The sequence below is a fragment of the Phocoena phocoena genome, chromosome 9, assembly GCF_963924675.1.
Source record: "Phocoena phocoena chromosome 9, mPhoPho1.1, whole genome shotgun sequence".
Lineage (NCBI taxonomy): Eukaryota > Metazoa > Chordata > Mammalia > Artiodactyla > Phocoenidae > Phocoena > Phocoena phocoena.
In genome coordinates this window covers 24,996,531-25,015,889 of record NC_089227.1, presented here as the reverse complement: position 1 = coordinate 25,015,889, position 19,359 = coordinate 24,996,531, and the positions used below count along the sequence as shown (strand labels likewise).

General features: G+C 37.3%; 1 protein-coding gene across 7 annotated transcripts in view; it reads left to right on the top strand.

Annotated features, from left to right (window-relative positions):
• The window catches only part of CACNA2D1 (calcium voltage-gated channel auxiliary subunit alpha2delta 1), a 504,876-nt gene that overhangs the window by 378,736 nt on the left and 106,781 nt on the right, over positions 1 to 19,359 (top strand). For all 7 annotated transcript variants that reach the window (XM_065883782.1, XM_065883785.1, XM_065883783.1 and 4 more), the window contains exons 9-10: positions 1,265 to 1,315; positions 3,472 to 3,571. In XM_065883782.1, the coding sequence (XP_065739854.1) occupies positions 1,265 to 1,315; positions 3,472 to 3,571 (151 nt within the window). The remainder of the gene's footprint in view (positions 1 to 1,264; positions 1,316 to 3,471; positions 3,572 to 19,359) is intronic.

The window sequence follows — 19,359 nt, the reverse complement described above, 5'->3', positions numbered from 1 at the left end:
AACATATAGTGCTGAATAGTTACTAATTGTGCTGAAATGTTGCCTGAAAACTTATTGGCAAGTTATCTGGCAGGCTTCTGAGAAGTTAGATTTAGAATCTTGGACAATAAATAGAACACTGCGTTCAGATGCAGCTCTTCTTGTTGGGGAAGGCAGGTCCCCACTTCCCATCAGCCTGTGGCCAGGCAGCATGAGTTTTCGGGATCATTCACCTGTAGTTATCTCTACAGTGGCTGAACTATTCTCCTTGAGTCTCTTTTCACGTGCAGAGATTCTGAATCTGTAGGGCTGGGGTTGAGTGTGGAAATCAACATTTTGAACTGGCTCTCCAGGTGATTTTTAAGATACTATAAAGTCTGAGAAGCACTACTTGAAACTCTTGGAAGCAACATTATATATTGTTTTTAATTACTTTATTGTCCCTTTGTCAGTCTTTATTCCTTTGTCAGATTAGACCACTCATCTATTTTTGCCGGGTTTTTTTGTGTGTGTTTAAATATATGATACGATCTTATTATTTGTTTTTATTATTATTATTCTTTATGTATTTATTTAGTTAGTTTTGGCTGCATTGGGTCTTCATTGCTGCTCACGGGCTTTCTCTAGTTGTGGTGAGCGGGGGCTACTCTTCGTTGCGATGCGCGGGCCTCTCATTGTCGTGGCTTCTCTTATTGCAGAGCACGGGCTCTAGGTGTGAGGGCTTCAGTAGCTGTGGCAAGTGGGCTCAGCAGTTGTGGCTCGTGGGCTCTAGAGCGCAGGCTCGGTAGTTGTGGTGCACAGGCTTAGTTGCTCCGTGGCACGTGGGATCTTCCCGGACCAGGGTTCAAACCCATGTTCCCTGCATCGGCAGGCAGATTCTTAACCACTGCGCCAGCAGGGAAGCCCTATTATTATTCTTTAGAGTGAGTTTTAGAACCTGTGGTCAGCAAAATGGAATTTAGGATAACTTTTTTTTTTATGGAAATGTTCTTTCAGATGTTAATTTCTTTTGCTCCTAGTATTAAAGCACATCTCTTATTCCTTTGTTATAAATATCTGTAAAACATACCTTATGTATTATGCCTCTGACATTTCTTTTATGTTAAATGTAGCTTTTCTAAAGTTGATGTTACAGAATTGTGAATAAAAGAGCATCATTTACCTAGATAGAATGGAAGTAGGGCCTTGCTTGGAAAATATCTGAGATTAGTAAATAGCAGTTCAACAAATATCAATGCTTGATATTTTACAAGAGAAAAACTTATTCGTATGATATTTGTTACAGGTACATCCAAGGAGCCGCATCTCCTAAAGACATGCTTATTCTGGTTGACGTGTGAGTAGTTAAATATTACGTAATTTTCATATATTGAGAATATAGGGAGGAGTTTTAGATAACAGTAGTAGGTTGGGACTAGAAAATAGGTTGAAAAAAAGACAAGGAATAATTGTGATGGCTTTTATATCCAGACAAAGAAATCAAATTAAGGCAGTAACAAAACAAACAAAAATTCTCTTATTGAAAATGAGAGGAATCTATGTCAAAATTGAAAATTATGGCTTGGTTCTAAATCTGAGCTTTTTGAAAAATTATTGATTTGCTTCCAGTTTTTTGCTTTATATTTTAAACAATATTAAAGTACATGGTTGCTAAATCTAAGCTGTTTCTGCTTCCATAAAAAGTAGAATAATTAGTTGGCACTTAGTTATTAATGATTCAGATATCTTTTAGGGATTGGCCACAAAATATCAATAGATAAATATTACATATATTGAATGTCAATACTAGGCCTTTCTCAAGGGCAATGCTGAAATACAAGAAAGAATTTCATGAGTTTTTATATTGGTCATTTTATTTTTTTGTCACATTGCTTCAAGTTAGGGTGTGTGTGTGTAATCTTCCAATAAGATAGAAGGTGAAGCGGTAGAACATAGTGAAGAATATATCCTGCTTTGGAGATTTAGTTTTTAAGAGCAATACCAAGGAACTAAAAACGTGAGGTATAAAATGCTTATATTATTTTCCCTGAGAGAATAAAAGTATACCCTCATCTGTTCTTTGCCACTGGAAGAAACAGAATCCAATGTTTTATAGGCAACTAAATTCATTTCACAGGATAGTGTCAGCGTTTGAAAATTTCTCCATTATAATGTGAATTGAATAAGTTTAAAATCTTATAACCTTGCCTGAGAAAGAGAAGATAACTGAATTTGACAAATGTAACAAATATTAAATCTCATTTCATTTGTTACAATGCATTTAAACTTCATCTTGTTTTAATTAAGTTATAGAGTTTGTACATATGCTAATCCTTGATATTCTTCTGAAATATAAATCTGAATGGTAATGCAATATGTTATAATCCTATTGGATATATGCTAATTTCCTGAAATAATTTCTTTTATTAAAATCTTTGGAACCCATGTCGGATACCAAGTGGGATAAAAATGTAGATGAAGTTGTAATGCCATTTTAAAAAATTATTTCAACAGAAATGTGTTGAGGGTATCCTATATACAATGTGATGATACAAAGATGATTAAGACATGGTCCCTGATCTCAAAGATGATTCAGATGTATTAGTGAAATTAAACCATATTCACATCAGTAAGTTAAAACAATTGTAGGAAGTGAGAGATATAAAGTATGACACAGCACTGAAGGAATACATAGGTGAGAGAGCACATTTCATTTTAAAGTGTCAGGAAAGACTTCATTAAGGAGATAAAATTGGAATTGAATCCTTATAGCTAAGATTTAACAAGGCAGGCATGGGAAGGGAGAGGAAAGAGACTGAAATTTCAGGTGGAAGGATGACAGAAGCAAAGTGGCATAGATGAGACCTCTGATATCAGCTAGAAAAGTAAAACTGGGAAGAAGATGGGAACTAGAGACATAAAAGTGGAAGTTAATTGCCTAGAGATGAGCCCTGCAAATAGATGTGGTCATACAGGATCATAAACTATGTAGAGACAAGAAAAATGAAGACTAAACCCCAAAGAATATCTACTTTAGGATATAAAACAAAGCATTGCGTTTACAAATCTATTATGAAATTATTATGCTGCTTCATAATTATTGGTTTAATCAAGTCAAACAATGAGCTCCCTAGGGCAATGGCTGTATCTATTAACCTCTGTAGCCCTCACTACTAACTTGGCTAACAGAGCTGGTATTCAGTGTATATTTCCTCAGTAAGTGAATATGCCACGAGTATCCACAGTTTCTTAAAATTGTCACGTGACGTGTAATTTTCATCATTGTAGTTAGAAAAATATACATTCTGATGCTTGTTGGAAAGAAAGACAAGGTTTTTTGTAATTTATTTCTACTTGCTATCAAAAATAGGACTTTTTCTACTACTGGTTTTTTGAAGACAAAATTATTTGAATGTTATGATCTAGAGTCAGTGCATAAGTTGCGTTTCCTTAGGGTGTATGATGTTAATTAACTACATGGTCATTAACATGTGTGGACTCATTTTTTTATAGGAGTGGGAGTGTTAGTGGATTGACACTTAAACTGATCCGAACATCTGTCTCTGAAATGTTGGAAACCCTCTCAGATGATGATTTTGTGAACGTAGCTTCAGTAAGTATATGTTGACTGCATTTTTGCTGAGTAAAATCTACAATTTTTATCTCCCTCTGGTTTTAAATACTTTATAGTGTTTTGTCATAGATAGGCTGAGATATTTCTGGTCCTATTACAAGACTGTCTTACTGAGCTATCCTCTCTTGTTACTCATTCTCCCATACTTCCACACAAAGGTCCTTTCTGAATGTTTGTGGATTTACCCATGAATGGAGTGATTGAAGCAATGAACATGAAGGAAAAACATTATATATATTCTCTTTGACTCAGAGGTGCTTAAACAGTTGACGTGAACCCCCGTACTCATTGATATCATTGTAACTCCCAATAAGTAGTGACTCGGCAGTGTAATTGTATGGCAATTTTCTGTTCATTGTGATGCTCCTTTTTCATACTGGACACATATCCATAATGTATTATGTTTTTTAAGTTTTTTTTTATTATTAACATGAGAACCAATAGATATTTGAATGTGCTTTCTTAAAATTCTTGTTTCCAGGAACCATTTTAGGCTTTCCTCCTCATAGCTAGAGAGCTTTGAACTCTGAAGCAAATGAAACAGGACAAAATGAATGTTACTGTATTTCACTTTAATTCATAGAATTTTGGCAGAAAATTTCATGGCCATGTACTGGTTGATATAATTTCACATTTGAAGTGGTTATATTCATAGAGATGCATGTGAGGGAAGAAGTATTTGTGGTGAGGTCATTTTGTATTGAACATAGGAGAATGGATCTACCTCTAAAACCACATGGGAGGAAGTTAAAGCAGCTGGCCTACAGTCAATTTACTCCCTTCACTGGAAGGGTACCCCCTGGAAAAAAGTAGGCAGAGGAACTGAATATAGTCTCTTGTCAACCAGAGCCTCAAGTAACTAGATAAATCATATTTACTAAGAGGAAGAGGAATCACTCCAAAAATGCTTTTAGCAGGATATTCCCTAGCTAAGGGTAACTGTCATAAATAGAACCCAAGATCAATGAAGCAAGATTCCTTTAAAACTATCTAGTAGGTAATATAACTCTCTGGGTAATAAACTGGAGATATTTCATAGTTTAAATACTCACCCTGCAAAGCTCTTTTTGAGACCACTTTCATCTGGGCCCAGAGAAATGTCTCCAATACAGTAATGTAGGACCTGGTCTATTAATTTTCTGAGGCTAATTAATTAACAGAATAACACAGACTGGGTAGCTTAAACTACAGAAATTTTTCTGTCACAGTTCTGGAGGCTGGAAGTCCAAGATCAAGGTGCCGGCAGGGTCAGTTTCTACTGAGGCCTCTTTCCTTGGCTTGCAGATGGTTGCCCTCTTGCTACCACTTCATATGGTCATCCCTCAGTGCAGACTAGTGTCTCTTCCTCTTCTTATAAGGACACAAGTCATAGTGGATTATACCCTCACCCTAATGGCCTCATTTTTAACTTAATCACCTCTTTCAAGAACTTATCTATGATTACTGTTACATTTGGAGGTACCAGGGGTTGGGACTTCACCATAGGAGTTTGAGGGGGACACAGTTCAGCTCATAACATCTGGGGAACTGCCCTCCATACCCAGATCTTTCTATGCTTTATCTGAACGTTTAGCAGTCCTTTAGCTTGTCTGCATCCTTGATATTATTAGTAAAATTTGATACTGCTTAAGAGCTCTGATTAATGTCAGTCTGATTTTATAATCTGACCCTGGGTGTTAGCTCACGACTTATTCAACAAAATGAGAACAAGTAAAATGTAATGCTTGGTCTCCCAAATAAAATGATCAAAAAGATAGCCATTTAGTTTAATTTGTACATAAAAATATTGTTTATTACAAAGGCATTGGAAAGGTTGCTAACAAAATATTATCTTTGGCAAAGCAAAAGAGAAAGTTGAAAAACATTAAATTCAGTACAGATTTGGCATATCTAATGAAATTTAGATAAAACCAGCAGACATTAAATATGGTTAATGTCTTAATCTCGCTTCCTCCTGATTCTTACTCATGGATTCAAGTGTAAATGGTTTTATTGGGACAGGATCCCAGGAAACACAACCAATTAAAGGAAATTAGGCAAGGGAAGGAAGGAAGAATGCCAATTAAAAGAATTTAATTTAAAGGGATTTTAATCCTATTGAGGTATCCTAGAAGCTGTGTAGAATATGAACTTCAAAGTTATTCTGCCTCAAGGCCAAGTGAGCTGTGGTTTTAAGTACCAGCCTTCCATATATGTGGGCAGAATAGACTCTGACCATAAGAGAGAGAAATGTAACAAAAAGTTGCAGGTGACAGTAGTTAGAAACCTGTCCAGTATGTCCACTGTATCCAGTTAATGATCCTTAAAGATGGCGTCTAACATTTAAAGCCAGTGTTTCCTTATTGATTTTCTGTCTGGATGATCTATCCATTAATAAAAGTGGGGCATTAAAGTCCCCTACTATTATTGCACTACCGTCAGTGTCTCCTTTTATGTCTGTTAATATTTGCTTTATGTGTTTAGGTGCTTTATACTGCATGCATAGATATTTGCAAGTATTATATTCTCTTGTTGGATTGATCCCTTTATCACTTAAAAATTCCTGAAAATGTAACATTGTTTTTTATGAGTGGATACAGTCTGATGCCAGCACATCAGTGGACTTAGCAGCATGATTCAAAGAACATGCTGCCTCTTGAAGGACAACATTCCTACTCAAAGACTGTCATCTGCAAGCTGGAGCTTTAGATGCACACCTAAGAGACTATCCCAGTGTTTTATCGGGCTGGCTGTTTCTAAGTGATGCAGTATATGGTAGACCCAGTGGATCCTGTGGTCATTTGTTTGTTGTTGGACCTCCTTCACCATAAAATAGATTGCTTGATTTGAGGAGATATTATGTAGGATTCCATGATGGTATCCCATGATGATAAATCAGAGAGTGTGTGAATCCAGAGGATTAATGATACTGCATGAGGCATTGCAAACAGGAAAGGGGAACTCTTAACTGAAACATGTGTCAATAGCAAGAAAAGCAAAATTGACGCCACCCCATTCCAGAGGGATAAAATCGAATACAATCTGTTTGAAATCAAGTTGTTGAATGTCTTTTTGAAGAGTGATACTGTATTAAAGACTCAGCATCGGACAGTTTCCAATGGGTTAGCCATTCACTAATGGCGATAGCTATATCCCGCTTGATGAGAAACAGGCCATGTTTTTAGGCCCACATATATCCCCTCTTTCTCTGCTACCTGGCTGCTGCATTTATGGACAGTTGCTGCATACAATGGACAAATCCTCCTCTCCACTCAGTTGTTCAGTACCTCCTCTGTATGAATGTTCTCTAGTGGGGATTGATGTGAGACAGAGATCTGCACATTTCATGCCTACTCCCATAGGTCCATCCTCACGCTTCCTCTCCAGAACTCTTTGTCTGGGGAAGGTCTTCCATTCTTGCTTCTTCAAGGGCATTGGCCAACCAGCTAAGCCATTTGCCCCTATGCAGGAGTGGGGTTGTCTTATCTCAGGCTACTTGCTCCCTCACACCAAGTTGATGACCGGTTGTTTTTTGCCTCAAGATCCATCAACATCCATCCCCTGGCATGTTCTCCCAGTAACTGCTGTTCACATTAGACAGATCTTGCATCTCTTTTGTTGAATATTCTCTCTTTCTGTTTTCCTGGAACAGAGACTGTTTTTCCAGGTAGGCCATGTTGAGACCTGGTCTGTTTGTTGCCTAGAGCCATGAGGGGAGAGGAGATCAGATCTTAAGGGAGAGCATCATCTTTTATGGTCTCTAGGAATGGGAGAAGCTACTACCTTCTAAGAGGAAGAGATTACTTCTCCATACCCAGAGGGTATAGGGAAATCTGAAAGTTCATTGTTCTCAATAGCATCTACCCATGTCCCCATTCTACTCTTAAGATCCCATTCTTTGCCTATCAGTGCCGTGACTTTTTTTTATTTATTTATTTATTTTTGCGGTACGCGGGCCTCTCACTGTTGTGGCCTCTCCCGTTGCGGAGCATAGGCTCCGGACGCGCAGGCTCAGCGGCCATGGCTCACGGGCCCAGCCGCTCCGCGGCATGTGGGATCTTCCCGGACCGGGGCACGAACCCACGTACCCTGCATCGGCAGGCGGACTCTCAACCACTGCGCCACCAGGGAAGCCCAGTGCCGTGACTTTTGCATAGAAACCTGCCATGCGTGTGGATGTGGCCTCGTTATGTGACTTTCAAAAGCAAATTCTGTGTCTGTTTCTAGCACACGTCATCCTTCTCACATCAAAAAATTAGAATCTCTTTATTGGCTCCTGTGTATCTTCTGGCTTTCACACTTTGCCTAGTTGGTAGTTGGCTGATCTGAGGTTGTCACTTTTTTCATTGAATTTAACAACCAACCAACTCCAAGCCCCTATAATTACTGTTATCACCATATTTCTCAAATGCTAGGTGCCTCCCCTTTATTCTGTATTGTGTTCCAGTCACTACAGGTAAAAATCTTAGCAGTTATAATGCTGGCCTCTGAGGGGTTTTCTTTACTCCAGTTACCACTGATATATAGCCAATTACCAGAGGAATATTTATTGCCACATGGCTGGTGAATGATATAATTCTGGAATCCCATCCTGACCATGTTTCCTAAGACCTCTGCTAGTATCTTATATTGTCTTTCCTCTGAAATAGTTCATGAGATAAGGATTCAAGTACAAATGGCTTATTTGGAAAGTAATTCTAAGAAAGATTGAGAGAAATGTGAGAAGTAAAGCCAAAAAAGGAAGAGAACTGATAAACAGTGGGTTATCAAACAAGTTACCACTGTGAGTGAGTAGAGCTTAATCCTCTGGGCAATTCTGTAAACCAAGGTAGATTGCATGAATTGAAATTATTCTTTCCAAGGGAACAGTGTGCTGTGGTATTTGAAGTTAATGACTGCTCCCAAGGGACGTTAATTCCCCAGTGTTCCCAGGCCACCATGTGCACAAGCAAAAGGCTCCCAGAAATCTTGGACAGTTAAATTTGGGCTGATATGTGAGGAAATATGGATGGGGCACCAGTAGCATCTGCCTCAGTTAGAAACTGAACAGTGCTATTAAAAAATACGCTTCAAAAGATTTTCTGACTGAACAGTAGAAATGGCTTTGAATGAATTTTATGCTTTCAACTTTTAGGCAGCAATCAATGATTCTTTCCTAATTAAAATAAAAAACTTAGATGGGATTGCCTTTGAGATTCGTTTTTTTTTTTCCCCACACACACACTGTATTTTATTTTTACAAGAGATAAATCAACTGACACCAAGCATTGTAAATGGATGACCACAACAAAAGCAACAATGATTGCAATTACCAAACACAAAACACACTCACAGTATGTCATAATATTGACATTCAGTCCAGGAATCCTCCACTGTAACAGCTCCTTTACTTTGCAGTGAAAATTGATTTGTATATTTTTTGCCTCTGAGTCCTTGTGGGATTTTCTTTTTTATTCAAACAGAAAGTCACAAAAATTATAATCATCCTCGTCAGTTCACTCAGTCCCATGTAATTAACTTTTTTTTCATCTTGATCTTTTATGAATTCATCAGTTTTCCATTAGAGTTCTGAAAATGCTTCATTCAGTTTAGCAGTGTAGTCAGTTACCAGAAACCTGTACTTGTCAGAGTCTTTTCTATGAATTCCGTGAAGATGAAAGCCTTTTATAGGAACATTTTTGCAAAAGCATCAGACACCCAGAACTCTGGAAATGACAAAAGACTTAAAAATGACCACGGTTAAAGATTTGATGAAAGTTCATAATAATGCAATTGACAAGGAAATTTAGTTATTTCTGAGATATACACTTTAAAGTAATAACTAGAATTATGACTTATAACATTATACCAGAACACGTAAGATTTTTAGAAATTTCATGTAATGTCTGAAACATTTATATTAACATATTTCCATACAAATAACCCAAAGAGAGTTTAGTATTAGTTGTTTTTGTTTGTTTTTTTATACTGCAGGTTCTTATTAGTCATCAATTTTATGCACATCAGTGTATACATATCAATCCCAATTGCCCAATTCAGCACACCACCATCCCCACCCCACGGCGGTTTTCCCCTCTTGGTGTCCATACGTTTGTTCACCTTTGAGATTCTTAATGCCTGACAAGTTTTAAGGACCTTTGCTTCTCCTAAAAATATTATGGTTGTTAAAGGTGTATTTCTTTTTTTTTTTTTTGGCGATACGCGGGCCTCTCACTGTTGTGTCCTCTCCCATTGCGAAGCACAGGCTCCAGACATGCAGGCTCAGCGGCCATGGCTCACGGGCCCAGCCGCTCTGTGGCATGTGGGATCTTCCTGGACCGGGGCACGAACCCGTGTCCCCTAGCATCGACAGGCGGACCCTCAACCACTGCGCCACCAGGGAAGCCCAAATGTGTATTTCTTTAAAGAAAATTGTTAGCTAACTTCTTAAGAAACAAAATTGCAAGGTCTTTCCTTGTGATTTCTGTGAATCAGGTTAATATAAACTTTATTGATGCCTTGACAGCTCTTTGTAAATCCTTGCTGGGGTGTCCTCACTTGATGTAATTTGAATATGTGAACTGAAAGCACATAGGCAAAGTGAATATGTTGCTTGTAGAAAGAACTGGGAATGCATTTGATATGGAAGTAATGTATCTCAGTGTGTCGTTTAAAATTATGAAAATATCTCAGTTATGTATTCAAAAATAGGGAGAAAGTGATATTAAAAGATGTAAATTCTAAGGTGAATATTGCAAAAGATGCTTCATCGTACACTATGATAAAGTCATAGTGATATCCCACTCTACTCCCAGAGAAATTTTTTACTGGTCTCAGTTCCTAGTATATTGGCTTATTTAGTTGAGGTTCATTAATTTACTTTGTGGTTTATGGTCCTTATTTACCATAAGGAGATATTTTTGTCAACTATACTCTGATTTTTTTTATTGACTATATATTTTTGTTTAATTCTGTTATCTGAGAAAAAAACATTAGTACATTTTCATGGTTGAAAAGTCACTAAATGATATTGGCTGATCATATTATTCCAGACATAGATTTACCCTTCAGAAAATCAATACGAACAAGACCTAAAGTAGGTATGTGTTCATTATTTATCTAATTTGTGTATTAATCTTCAATTTAATCACATTATAATGAATTATTAGAGTTAATTTTTTTAACATTGCTCATGAGACAGGAACTGTTCCATGTGTTTTTCAGAGTAACTCATTGATTCTTCACAACAACTTGTAAAGGAGATAATATTATTGACCTAAATTTTATAGATAAAGAAACATAAGGTGTAGTAACTTTTCTAAGTGAGAAGCCAGGATTGGAGCACAGCTGTTTTCATTTATTAGTCTAGCTTTATCCACAAAGTTATGTGGTTGGATCCTGAAGGAAAATATAAAGTAAGTTTACTAATTTTAGTGCATAATCTGATATATTTAAATAAAATTCCAAGCTATTCGAATTCTTAGAAATTCTGAGATAAAATATGATGAGGTTATAATAGCAAGGAGAAATGCTTCTTTTAAATCTAAATTTATTATTAATTTTTGAAGAAGAAGGTTATTTATGTTTCAGTGGAGGACTTGTTTTAAGAAATCTGCCGTATTTTGGCTTGAAAAAGCATATATGAATTGGATTATTCTTATAATTACAAATAAACACTTAAACATTATATCTGGATTATACGTTTTTGCTTAGGTAATGTGTCTCCTTTTATAAATTTATTTACGTTATCATGTGTCCTTCTGCTTCTATCAAACTACATACATTGTTATTTACATTTATATAATATTTAATGTCAGCCACATCAACTTCATAATTTAAAAGAAATTCTTCATTTTTATTAGTTGGGTGAAAAAAATACCTGAAAGTGATACATTTAAAGAGAATTAAAACTAACACAACATTGTAAAATAACTATACTCCAATAAAAATTAATTTTAAAAAACTTAAAAGAATTAATTCTTATGTAACATTTTGGTCAAAGAAAAGTAAAATCATATTTTTGTCTTTAAAAGATAGGCCTTTCTCATTAAATAGAAATGTAATAACTTAATGATGTAGAGATTCTATGGAAAAAAAAAATCCCTTCTAATATAGTTATAATCTCCTGGGCTTTGTGTGTGTGTGTGCACGCAGATGTGCTTGTATATTTTTCTCTCTGAAACTGCTTGAAAGTCTAGGAAAGAAGCAATATAACTTTTAGCTTTTGTAACTTCAGGGAGGCATAATAATAAGGCACTGAGGAAATCTGGTAGTGATTCTATAATTAATTCTGACAGTAATCTTCCCACAAAGCCCTCATGCATTTCTCTTCATCCTCATAACCTAAGATCATGTCTGTCATCCAGAGTTATGATGCAGTCTGTATGAACGCTTTCCCAATGTTGCCTAGAACCATCAGACAGAAAAATTAAGCAGCTTCTCACTTTTAGGCTTATGTATCTAAGTTTCTTTATTTTTTTGAGAACGGTAATTTTTATGCTTCAATCACACATAAAATGTCAGAACAAATGTTGATCATTTCCTAGTGTTTCTATAATCTCCAGGGCTGTTCTTTGTTGCAGACAGGAAGCCTGCTGTTAGGCAAAGCTTAAATGCAGGCATAATATAGCTGTTTTCCCACTAATCCAGTTATATACTTTGATAGAACTAAGTGGTAGATGATAAGAGCAGCAATTCAATCACAGCATGTTCTGATTTGCAGGCAAAATTTCAAATGTTGACACAAAGAGTGGTATTTGTTTATGAAAGTGAGGAAGTTTGACGTATTAGGAGAAAAATAGTGCAAGCCAGTGGAGGATGAAAGGAAAATGTATGCTGATTATGGACAATATATGAAAAATTAACAACTGAAGAAGATGGCCTCGTGTTTCAGTAAAATCACATATTTTTATTTAAGAATTAGATGCAAATGTTAGGATTTCGTTAATGATCTTTGAGTCAGTTTTCTTGCGGGAAGCTTTCCTAACTTGTGGTCATTTTAAAATGCTATCTTTGATTATTCATCAGAAAGAAATAATCAAAATACTCCTTATAATATCTTTGCTATTAGTTGTAGGAGATAACTTTTAAAAAAAATCAACTCTACCCCTTGCCCCAACTGTAGTCACTAAACAACAGTTCTAGAGGTGACAATCTCTAAATGCCAGTGCAAAATGAGGAGTGAGGATCCGTAGCCACCTAGGAGGCTGGGAAGGGATGATCATGATGAAAGGATCTGGTGACATTAGTCAGGCTACTTCCCACTCTCCTCACAATCCTGCCTCTTATATGTACTCATAGAATTGCATAGGAGTAATGCACAGCCTTTGAAACTGATCTCAGGTGGCCTTGGCCTGCAGCGCCTTGAAGCAGGGTTTCAGCTCCCAGGCAGAGATTGAGGTCGGGTCGCAGCAGTGAGAACACCAAATCCTAGCCACTAGACCAGAGGCCAGTGACGAGGCCCTGGCCCTTCGGCTTTGCAGAAAAGAATTCCCACAAAGATAGAAGGTAGTGGAACAAGTGAAGTATTTATTAGGAGGGAAAGGAGTACAGTACATGTGGCTAGACACATGGGCGGACTCAGAGAGAGAGTTGCACCCTCGCGGTAGTTTGAATCACTCTTTGGGGCATTTCTTCCAAGTTTCCTTTGGCCAGTCATTTGATTTGCCTAGTTCTGAGTCCGTATTTGGTGTATCTCAGGATCCTGCCACTTGTGCCTGTGCATCTCTGAGCCAAGATGGATTCTAGTGAAGAGGCCTATGGGTAGTTGACATCACTTACTATGGGGTGGCGCCCCCTCCCTTTTTGACCTCCAAGAAGCTTTCTAGTTCTAGTTGGGAGGGTCTCCTTGACTTCGAGAATGGAAATATGTGGTCTCTTATCTTCTATTTGGGCAGCACCCAGCCTTCTCTCTCAATTGTCCTGCTATTCTCGTCTTGGAGTATCCGTCTACAGGGAAGGAATCTCCAATTGCTGGCCATGGGGGGCGGGGTGCCCATCTGCCTCCTGCCTCAAAACTACTAGTTATGTGAGCTTATACAAGCTACTTAAGGCTTACAGATCTGTTTTCTCCTCTTTGAAATAGACAGAACCATATTTAACTTGCCTTTAAGTTATTGAGCACCAAATGGAATAACACATGAAAAGTGCTTATTTATTGTAATCATTTTTCTGGTTATTATTATTGTTGCTGTTGTTGTCATCTTCCAACACTTTTCTACCAACTGTTCGGAGACAGTTCTTCAGTGAATGTGTCACATTGCTTCAAGTCTGAGCATTTACAGTCAGTTTGCCCAGATTTATGTACATTCCAGGATAAGTAAAGATAGAGATGTCTCCTTCCCCAGAAGAGATTTACATACAATGCAGAGTAATTAAGATATTGTCTATCTGGAGAGGAGGATGGGCCAGCTGCCAGCAGCCCCTGTATGAGATCAAGGCCTTCCTCATCTTGGGATTCCTTGCCTGAAACACACCTACTGCCTATGCAGGTGACCCCCGGCCCTCTTCCCATCCTCCTGTGGGAATTGACTTGTGAGTGTGAGCAAAGGTGGCAGTCTGGATCTTGGTACTGCTATTGGTATTGCTATGAGTAGTAAGCGGCCTTTTCTCTCTGACCCAAAGGGCTTGTATTTTTCTGCCAGTGTCTGTGAAGCTGTGGGTGGATTACTCATTAGCTTGCAAGAAGGATAAATCTCAGACACTTCCCAGTTCTTGGCTTGACAGTTTAACACCTACTAATGTCAGAGTGGGGCTTTGTTTAAGTATCGAATTGCACTGTATGTGCAAGAAAGACGTGATTTGGATTGTTCCTTGTCCTATGTGCTTTAAATTTCAGTTTCCTTTCTAAAATATCCCTCATGTGTTCCCAGACAAGGGCATGGTTTTCTTAGCTTAGGAACTTTCCTACTCTGCATATGATAATGAGCACATTTGTAAGTTGTGGCACAATTTAAAAGTGATTTCTCCACCCTTGCAAAACAGACCCTTTTGCCAGAATTCAAGTAAAATAAAAGATATTTGGCACACCAGTACAGTTTTGTGACATATGAATTCTAGGAGAGTAATTTCATTTCATGTCTTATCAAATAGTCATCCATCTAGATTTCAGGAAAACTTTATGTTGATTCATATCTCATTTATGTCAACGAACAAGAATCTTGTAGTTTATGCCCTTCCTTCTTAAGGTGAGGTCTGTGGCCAAGCAGCCTGAGCAGCGCCTGGCAGCTGGTTAGAAATGCAGAATCCCAAGCTCTAGCCCAGACCTGCAGAGCCAGAATCTGCATTTAGCAAGTCTCCCAGGTGATTATTAAGCAATGAGGAAATCAGGGTACCTTAGGGAGGTACTTTTAGCAAAGTCCAGCAGGCATCTGTCTGGGGCTTGTTATAACTAATTATGCATATCATTGACTTAGATTTTAAGACCATTTAATTCATAGAATTGCTAGTTTTATGGACGTTTATGAATATTTTATTTTGTAGCCATTGACTTTTTGGAGGGAGGTATTAAAAAAGAGCAGAAGGAAGGAGTAGAATTAAGTTCATTAAGAGAACCAGAGTTTTCTCTCTCTTATATACTTGTTTCTTTAAGAAAAAAAAAAACTAAATCACTATACTGTACACTTGAAGTTAACACAATATTGTAAATCAGCTATATTTCAATTTTTTTTTAAGTACTGTTAAGGCAAAAAAATCGGTGCTTCTTAGAATTATCTTCATTTAAAAGACATAAAATTTACAGACTGTGAAGAAAAGAGTCTGAAATAATGGACAAATTTAGTAATTATATTACTTGCAGGGCAAGTAATCCAGGTTATTTAATTTTTCAAAAGAGAGATTGCCAGAGGATAACTTAATTGCTTTGCAAGTATAAGGAAAGTTTATAGGAAGGTGTTGACAAGTATGATAAATATTTTTCCATTAATTACATGATGCACCCAAGATAAAATTAGAAATTAACTGTATTTGCAGTTTTTGAAATAGCAAAGTAATTCTTAAGGTGAGGCAGAGGGAATACTTTCATTTTGAATTGAACTATAGTTTTTAAAAGTACAAAAGTTATTGATTTATTTGCTGGGTCTAGGACGACTATGAAAAGACTTCACGTCCAGTAAACACATATGAATAGCTGCACCTAACAGGTAAAAATTTTCAAAGTTCAGGGATACCTCAGAGATATTACCGGTTCAGTTCCAGACACCACGATAAAACAAGTTTCACAAACTTTTTAGCTTCCCAGTGCATATAAAAGTTATGTTTACACTAAATTGTGGTCTATTAAGAGTGCAATAGCATTGTCTTTAAAACATGATGTACATACTTAATTTAAAAATATTGCTAAAAATGCTAATCATCATCTGGGCCTTCACTGAGTCTTTTTTTTTTTTTATAAATGTATTTATTTTATTTACCTTTGGTTGGGTTGGCTCTTCGTTGCTGCGCACAGACTTTCTTTCGTGGTGGAGAGCAGGGACTACTCTTCGTTGCGGTGCACGGGCTTCTCATTGCGGTGGCTTCTCTTGTTGTGGAGCAAGGGCTCTAGGTGCGTGGGCTTCAGTAGTTGCAGCACGTGGGCTCAGTAGTTGTGGCTCACGGGCTCTAGAGCACAAGCTTAGTAGTTGTGGCGCATGGGCTCAGTAGTTGTGGCTTGCGGGCTCTTGAGTGCAGGCTTAGTAGTTGTGGCGCTCGGGCTTAGCTGCTCTGCGGCATGTGGGATCTTCCCGGACCAGGGTTCGAACCCTGGTCCCCTGCATTGGCAGGCAGCTTCTCAACCACTGCGCCACCAGGGAAGCCCCCTCCACTGAGTCTTAATCTTTTTGCTGATGGAGGATCTTGCCTTGATGCTGACCATTGACTGATCAGGGTGGTGATTGCTGAAGGTTGCGGTGGCCGTGGCCGTTTCTTAAAATAAGACAACAGTAAAGTTTGCTGGGGCAGCGGGGAGAGTGCTATATAGATGTCATTTTATAACAAATTTCAGTCAGTGATAAAATATCTTTGTGTTTTAAGTGACCAGAGTCATTCTCACTCATATTGTCAGTATGACAGTATCTCTACTCTGCAAACACATTAGGTGTGTGTATCTTGCTCATTGTGTTCTTTAGGCAAAGCCAGCCGTCATCACAATTTTTTTTTTTTTCAATTAGGGAAGATGTTCCAAGTACTCAGCTTCATGTACCGTGAAAATATTAGACGTATTGGTCAGCTCTGCATCACAGTGTGGGTGAAGAGGAAGTGATCATAGAGTATGTGATCATTTGGTCATTTCAGTAAAGCTTCGTCTTTGGGAGCTGGCACGCAAATTTCCACAGGGCTATGAGAAAAATACTTATATTAGGAATAATACTGATAGAATTATTATATCGAGAATGATAAAGAGAAAGCTGCCCATATTTCTAGTTGGATGAGTGCTCTGGAATCAGAATTGCACACTGGTTGATTAAAAGATGGTTGAGAAAATATAAATATCAAGTTGTTATGAGCAAGGAAGCTAAATACAAATTAATTCTGAAGCAAAAGAGTAGCACACTCTCAATTGCTTGAAATTCTTATAAATGCCTATAATTAGAGAGGTTTAAAAGTTTTCTGTACCAACATGTAAATAGAATATATTAAAAAAGATAGACTTGGGACTTACTCAGAAATTCTTTCAAGTTTTTGACAAAAGTCAACAGACTGAATTTGGGGCATGTCATGATTCAAGTTAATGGGAATATTTGTTTAAAAATGACAACATTTATCAGAAGTTTTGATGGGCCATGATTTATAATTAGAGGCAAACATAAATTGTGTCAATAATGTTCTCTATTTTCACTTTTTATTGATGCCATTTTCTTTTGGTATATACAGAATTTATTATTCCTATGCATTTATGTAATTTTTCCATCATAGTTAAAATTATCAGATATAAATATGATTTTAGAATTTGAGGGGCTTGCCAAGTGATCTAGCAAAGGCTTTTATTTCAGAAAGAAAAACCTGAAGCTCAGAGGAGATAATGGAATCAGCCATGGCTGTGGGTGCTTATTACAGGCAGGGCCTGGACTAGACCTGGTTTTCCTAAACTGAATTAAAAAATGGTCAATTCTTTATTAAAATTTTTTTTCTACAGGCCAAGGAAACTGTAAGCCAGCAGCCAGTGGGACAGCAACATCAATTTGAGGACAGGAGGGTCAAGTCCCAGAGTGCTATTAGCAAAGATACTTGTGGCACCTCTAACCATGGGAGAGCGACCACATGTCTGATTTTCGCTGAACAAGGATTAATAATAGAAATTAAAATCACATTCACAATACTAGCAAAAGCCATGAATTACGTAGCAGTACTTTTACTAATATATTTAGGACCTGCATTTTACTTTATTTTTATAGAAGTATCTTTGATTTAAAATATTTTACCAGTTTTGGGTGTACAGCATAGTGATTCAATATTTTTACAGATTATACTCCATTAGAAGTTATTGCAAGATAATGGCTATACTTCCCTGTGCTGTACAATATATCCCTCTTGCTTATCAATTTTTTTTTTTTTTTTTGCGGTACGTGGGCCTCTCACTGTTGCGGCCTCTCCCGTTGCGGAGCACAGGCTCCAGACCCGCAGGCTCAGCGGCCATGGCTCACGGGCCCAGCCGCTCCGCAGCATGTGAGATCTTCCCGGACTGGGGCACAAACCCGTGTCCCCTGCATCGGCGGGCGGACTCTCAACCACTGCACCACCAGGGAAGCCCTTGCTTATCTATTTTATACACAGTAGTGTGTACCTCTTAATCCCATACCCCTATCTTGTCCCTTCTCCTTCCCTCTTCCTACTGGTAAGCACTAGTTTGTTTTCTATATCTGTGAGTCTATTTCTGTTTTACTCTTTACATTCATTTGTTTTCTTTCTTAGATTCCACATATAAGTGATATCGTATGGTATATGTCTTTCTCTGACTTACATCACTATGCATAATATTCTCTAGGTTCTTCCACATTGCAGCAAAGGGCATATTTTCATTGTTTTATGGCTAATATTCCATTGTAAATATATACCACATCTTCTTTATATATTTGTCTGTTTATTGACACTTGGGTTGCTTCTGTCTCTTGGCTATGATAAACAGTGCTACTATGAACATTGAGGCGCATGTATCAGTTAGAATTAGTGTTTTTGTTTTTTCTGGATATATACCCAGGAGTGGAATTACTGAATCATATAGTAGTTCTATTTTTAGTGTTTTAGGAACCTCCATACTGTTTTCCATAGTGGCTACACAAATTTACATGCCCACCGTTGGATATTATACTAACTGGGAATTTGTCATAAATGGCCTTTATTATGTTGAGATATTTTCCCTCTGCACCCACTTTGATGAGAGTTTATATCATGAATGATGATGAATTTTGTCAACTGCTTTTTCTGCATCTATTGAGATAATCGTGGTTTTTGTCTTTCCTTTTGTTAATGTGGTCTATCAAATTGATTGATTTCCATATGTTGAGCCATCCTTGTACCATGGAATAAATCCAACTTGATCATGGTGTATGATCTTTTTTATGCATTGTTGGATTAAATATACATTTGAAGTAATTATTGGTAGGTATGTACTTATTGCTGTTTTATTACTTGTTGTCTGGTATTTTTTATAGTCCTTCTCTGTTCATTTCTTTTTCTTTTTGCTTCTTCCCTTGTGGTTTGATGATTTTCTTTAGTAGTATGCTTGTGTTCCTTTTTTTTATTTTTTTCTACGTCTATTGTTGGGTTTTGATTTATGGTTATTATGGGGTTCATACATGTTGACCTATAACTGTATCTAGTTGTTTTAAATTGAT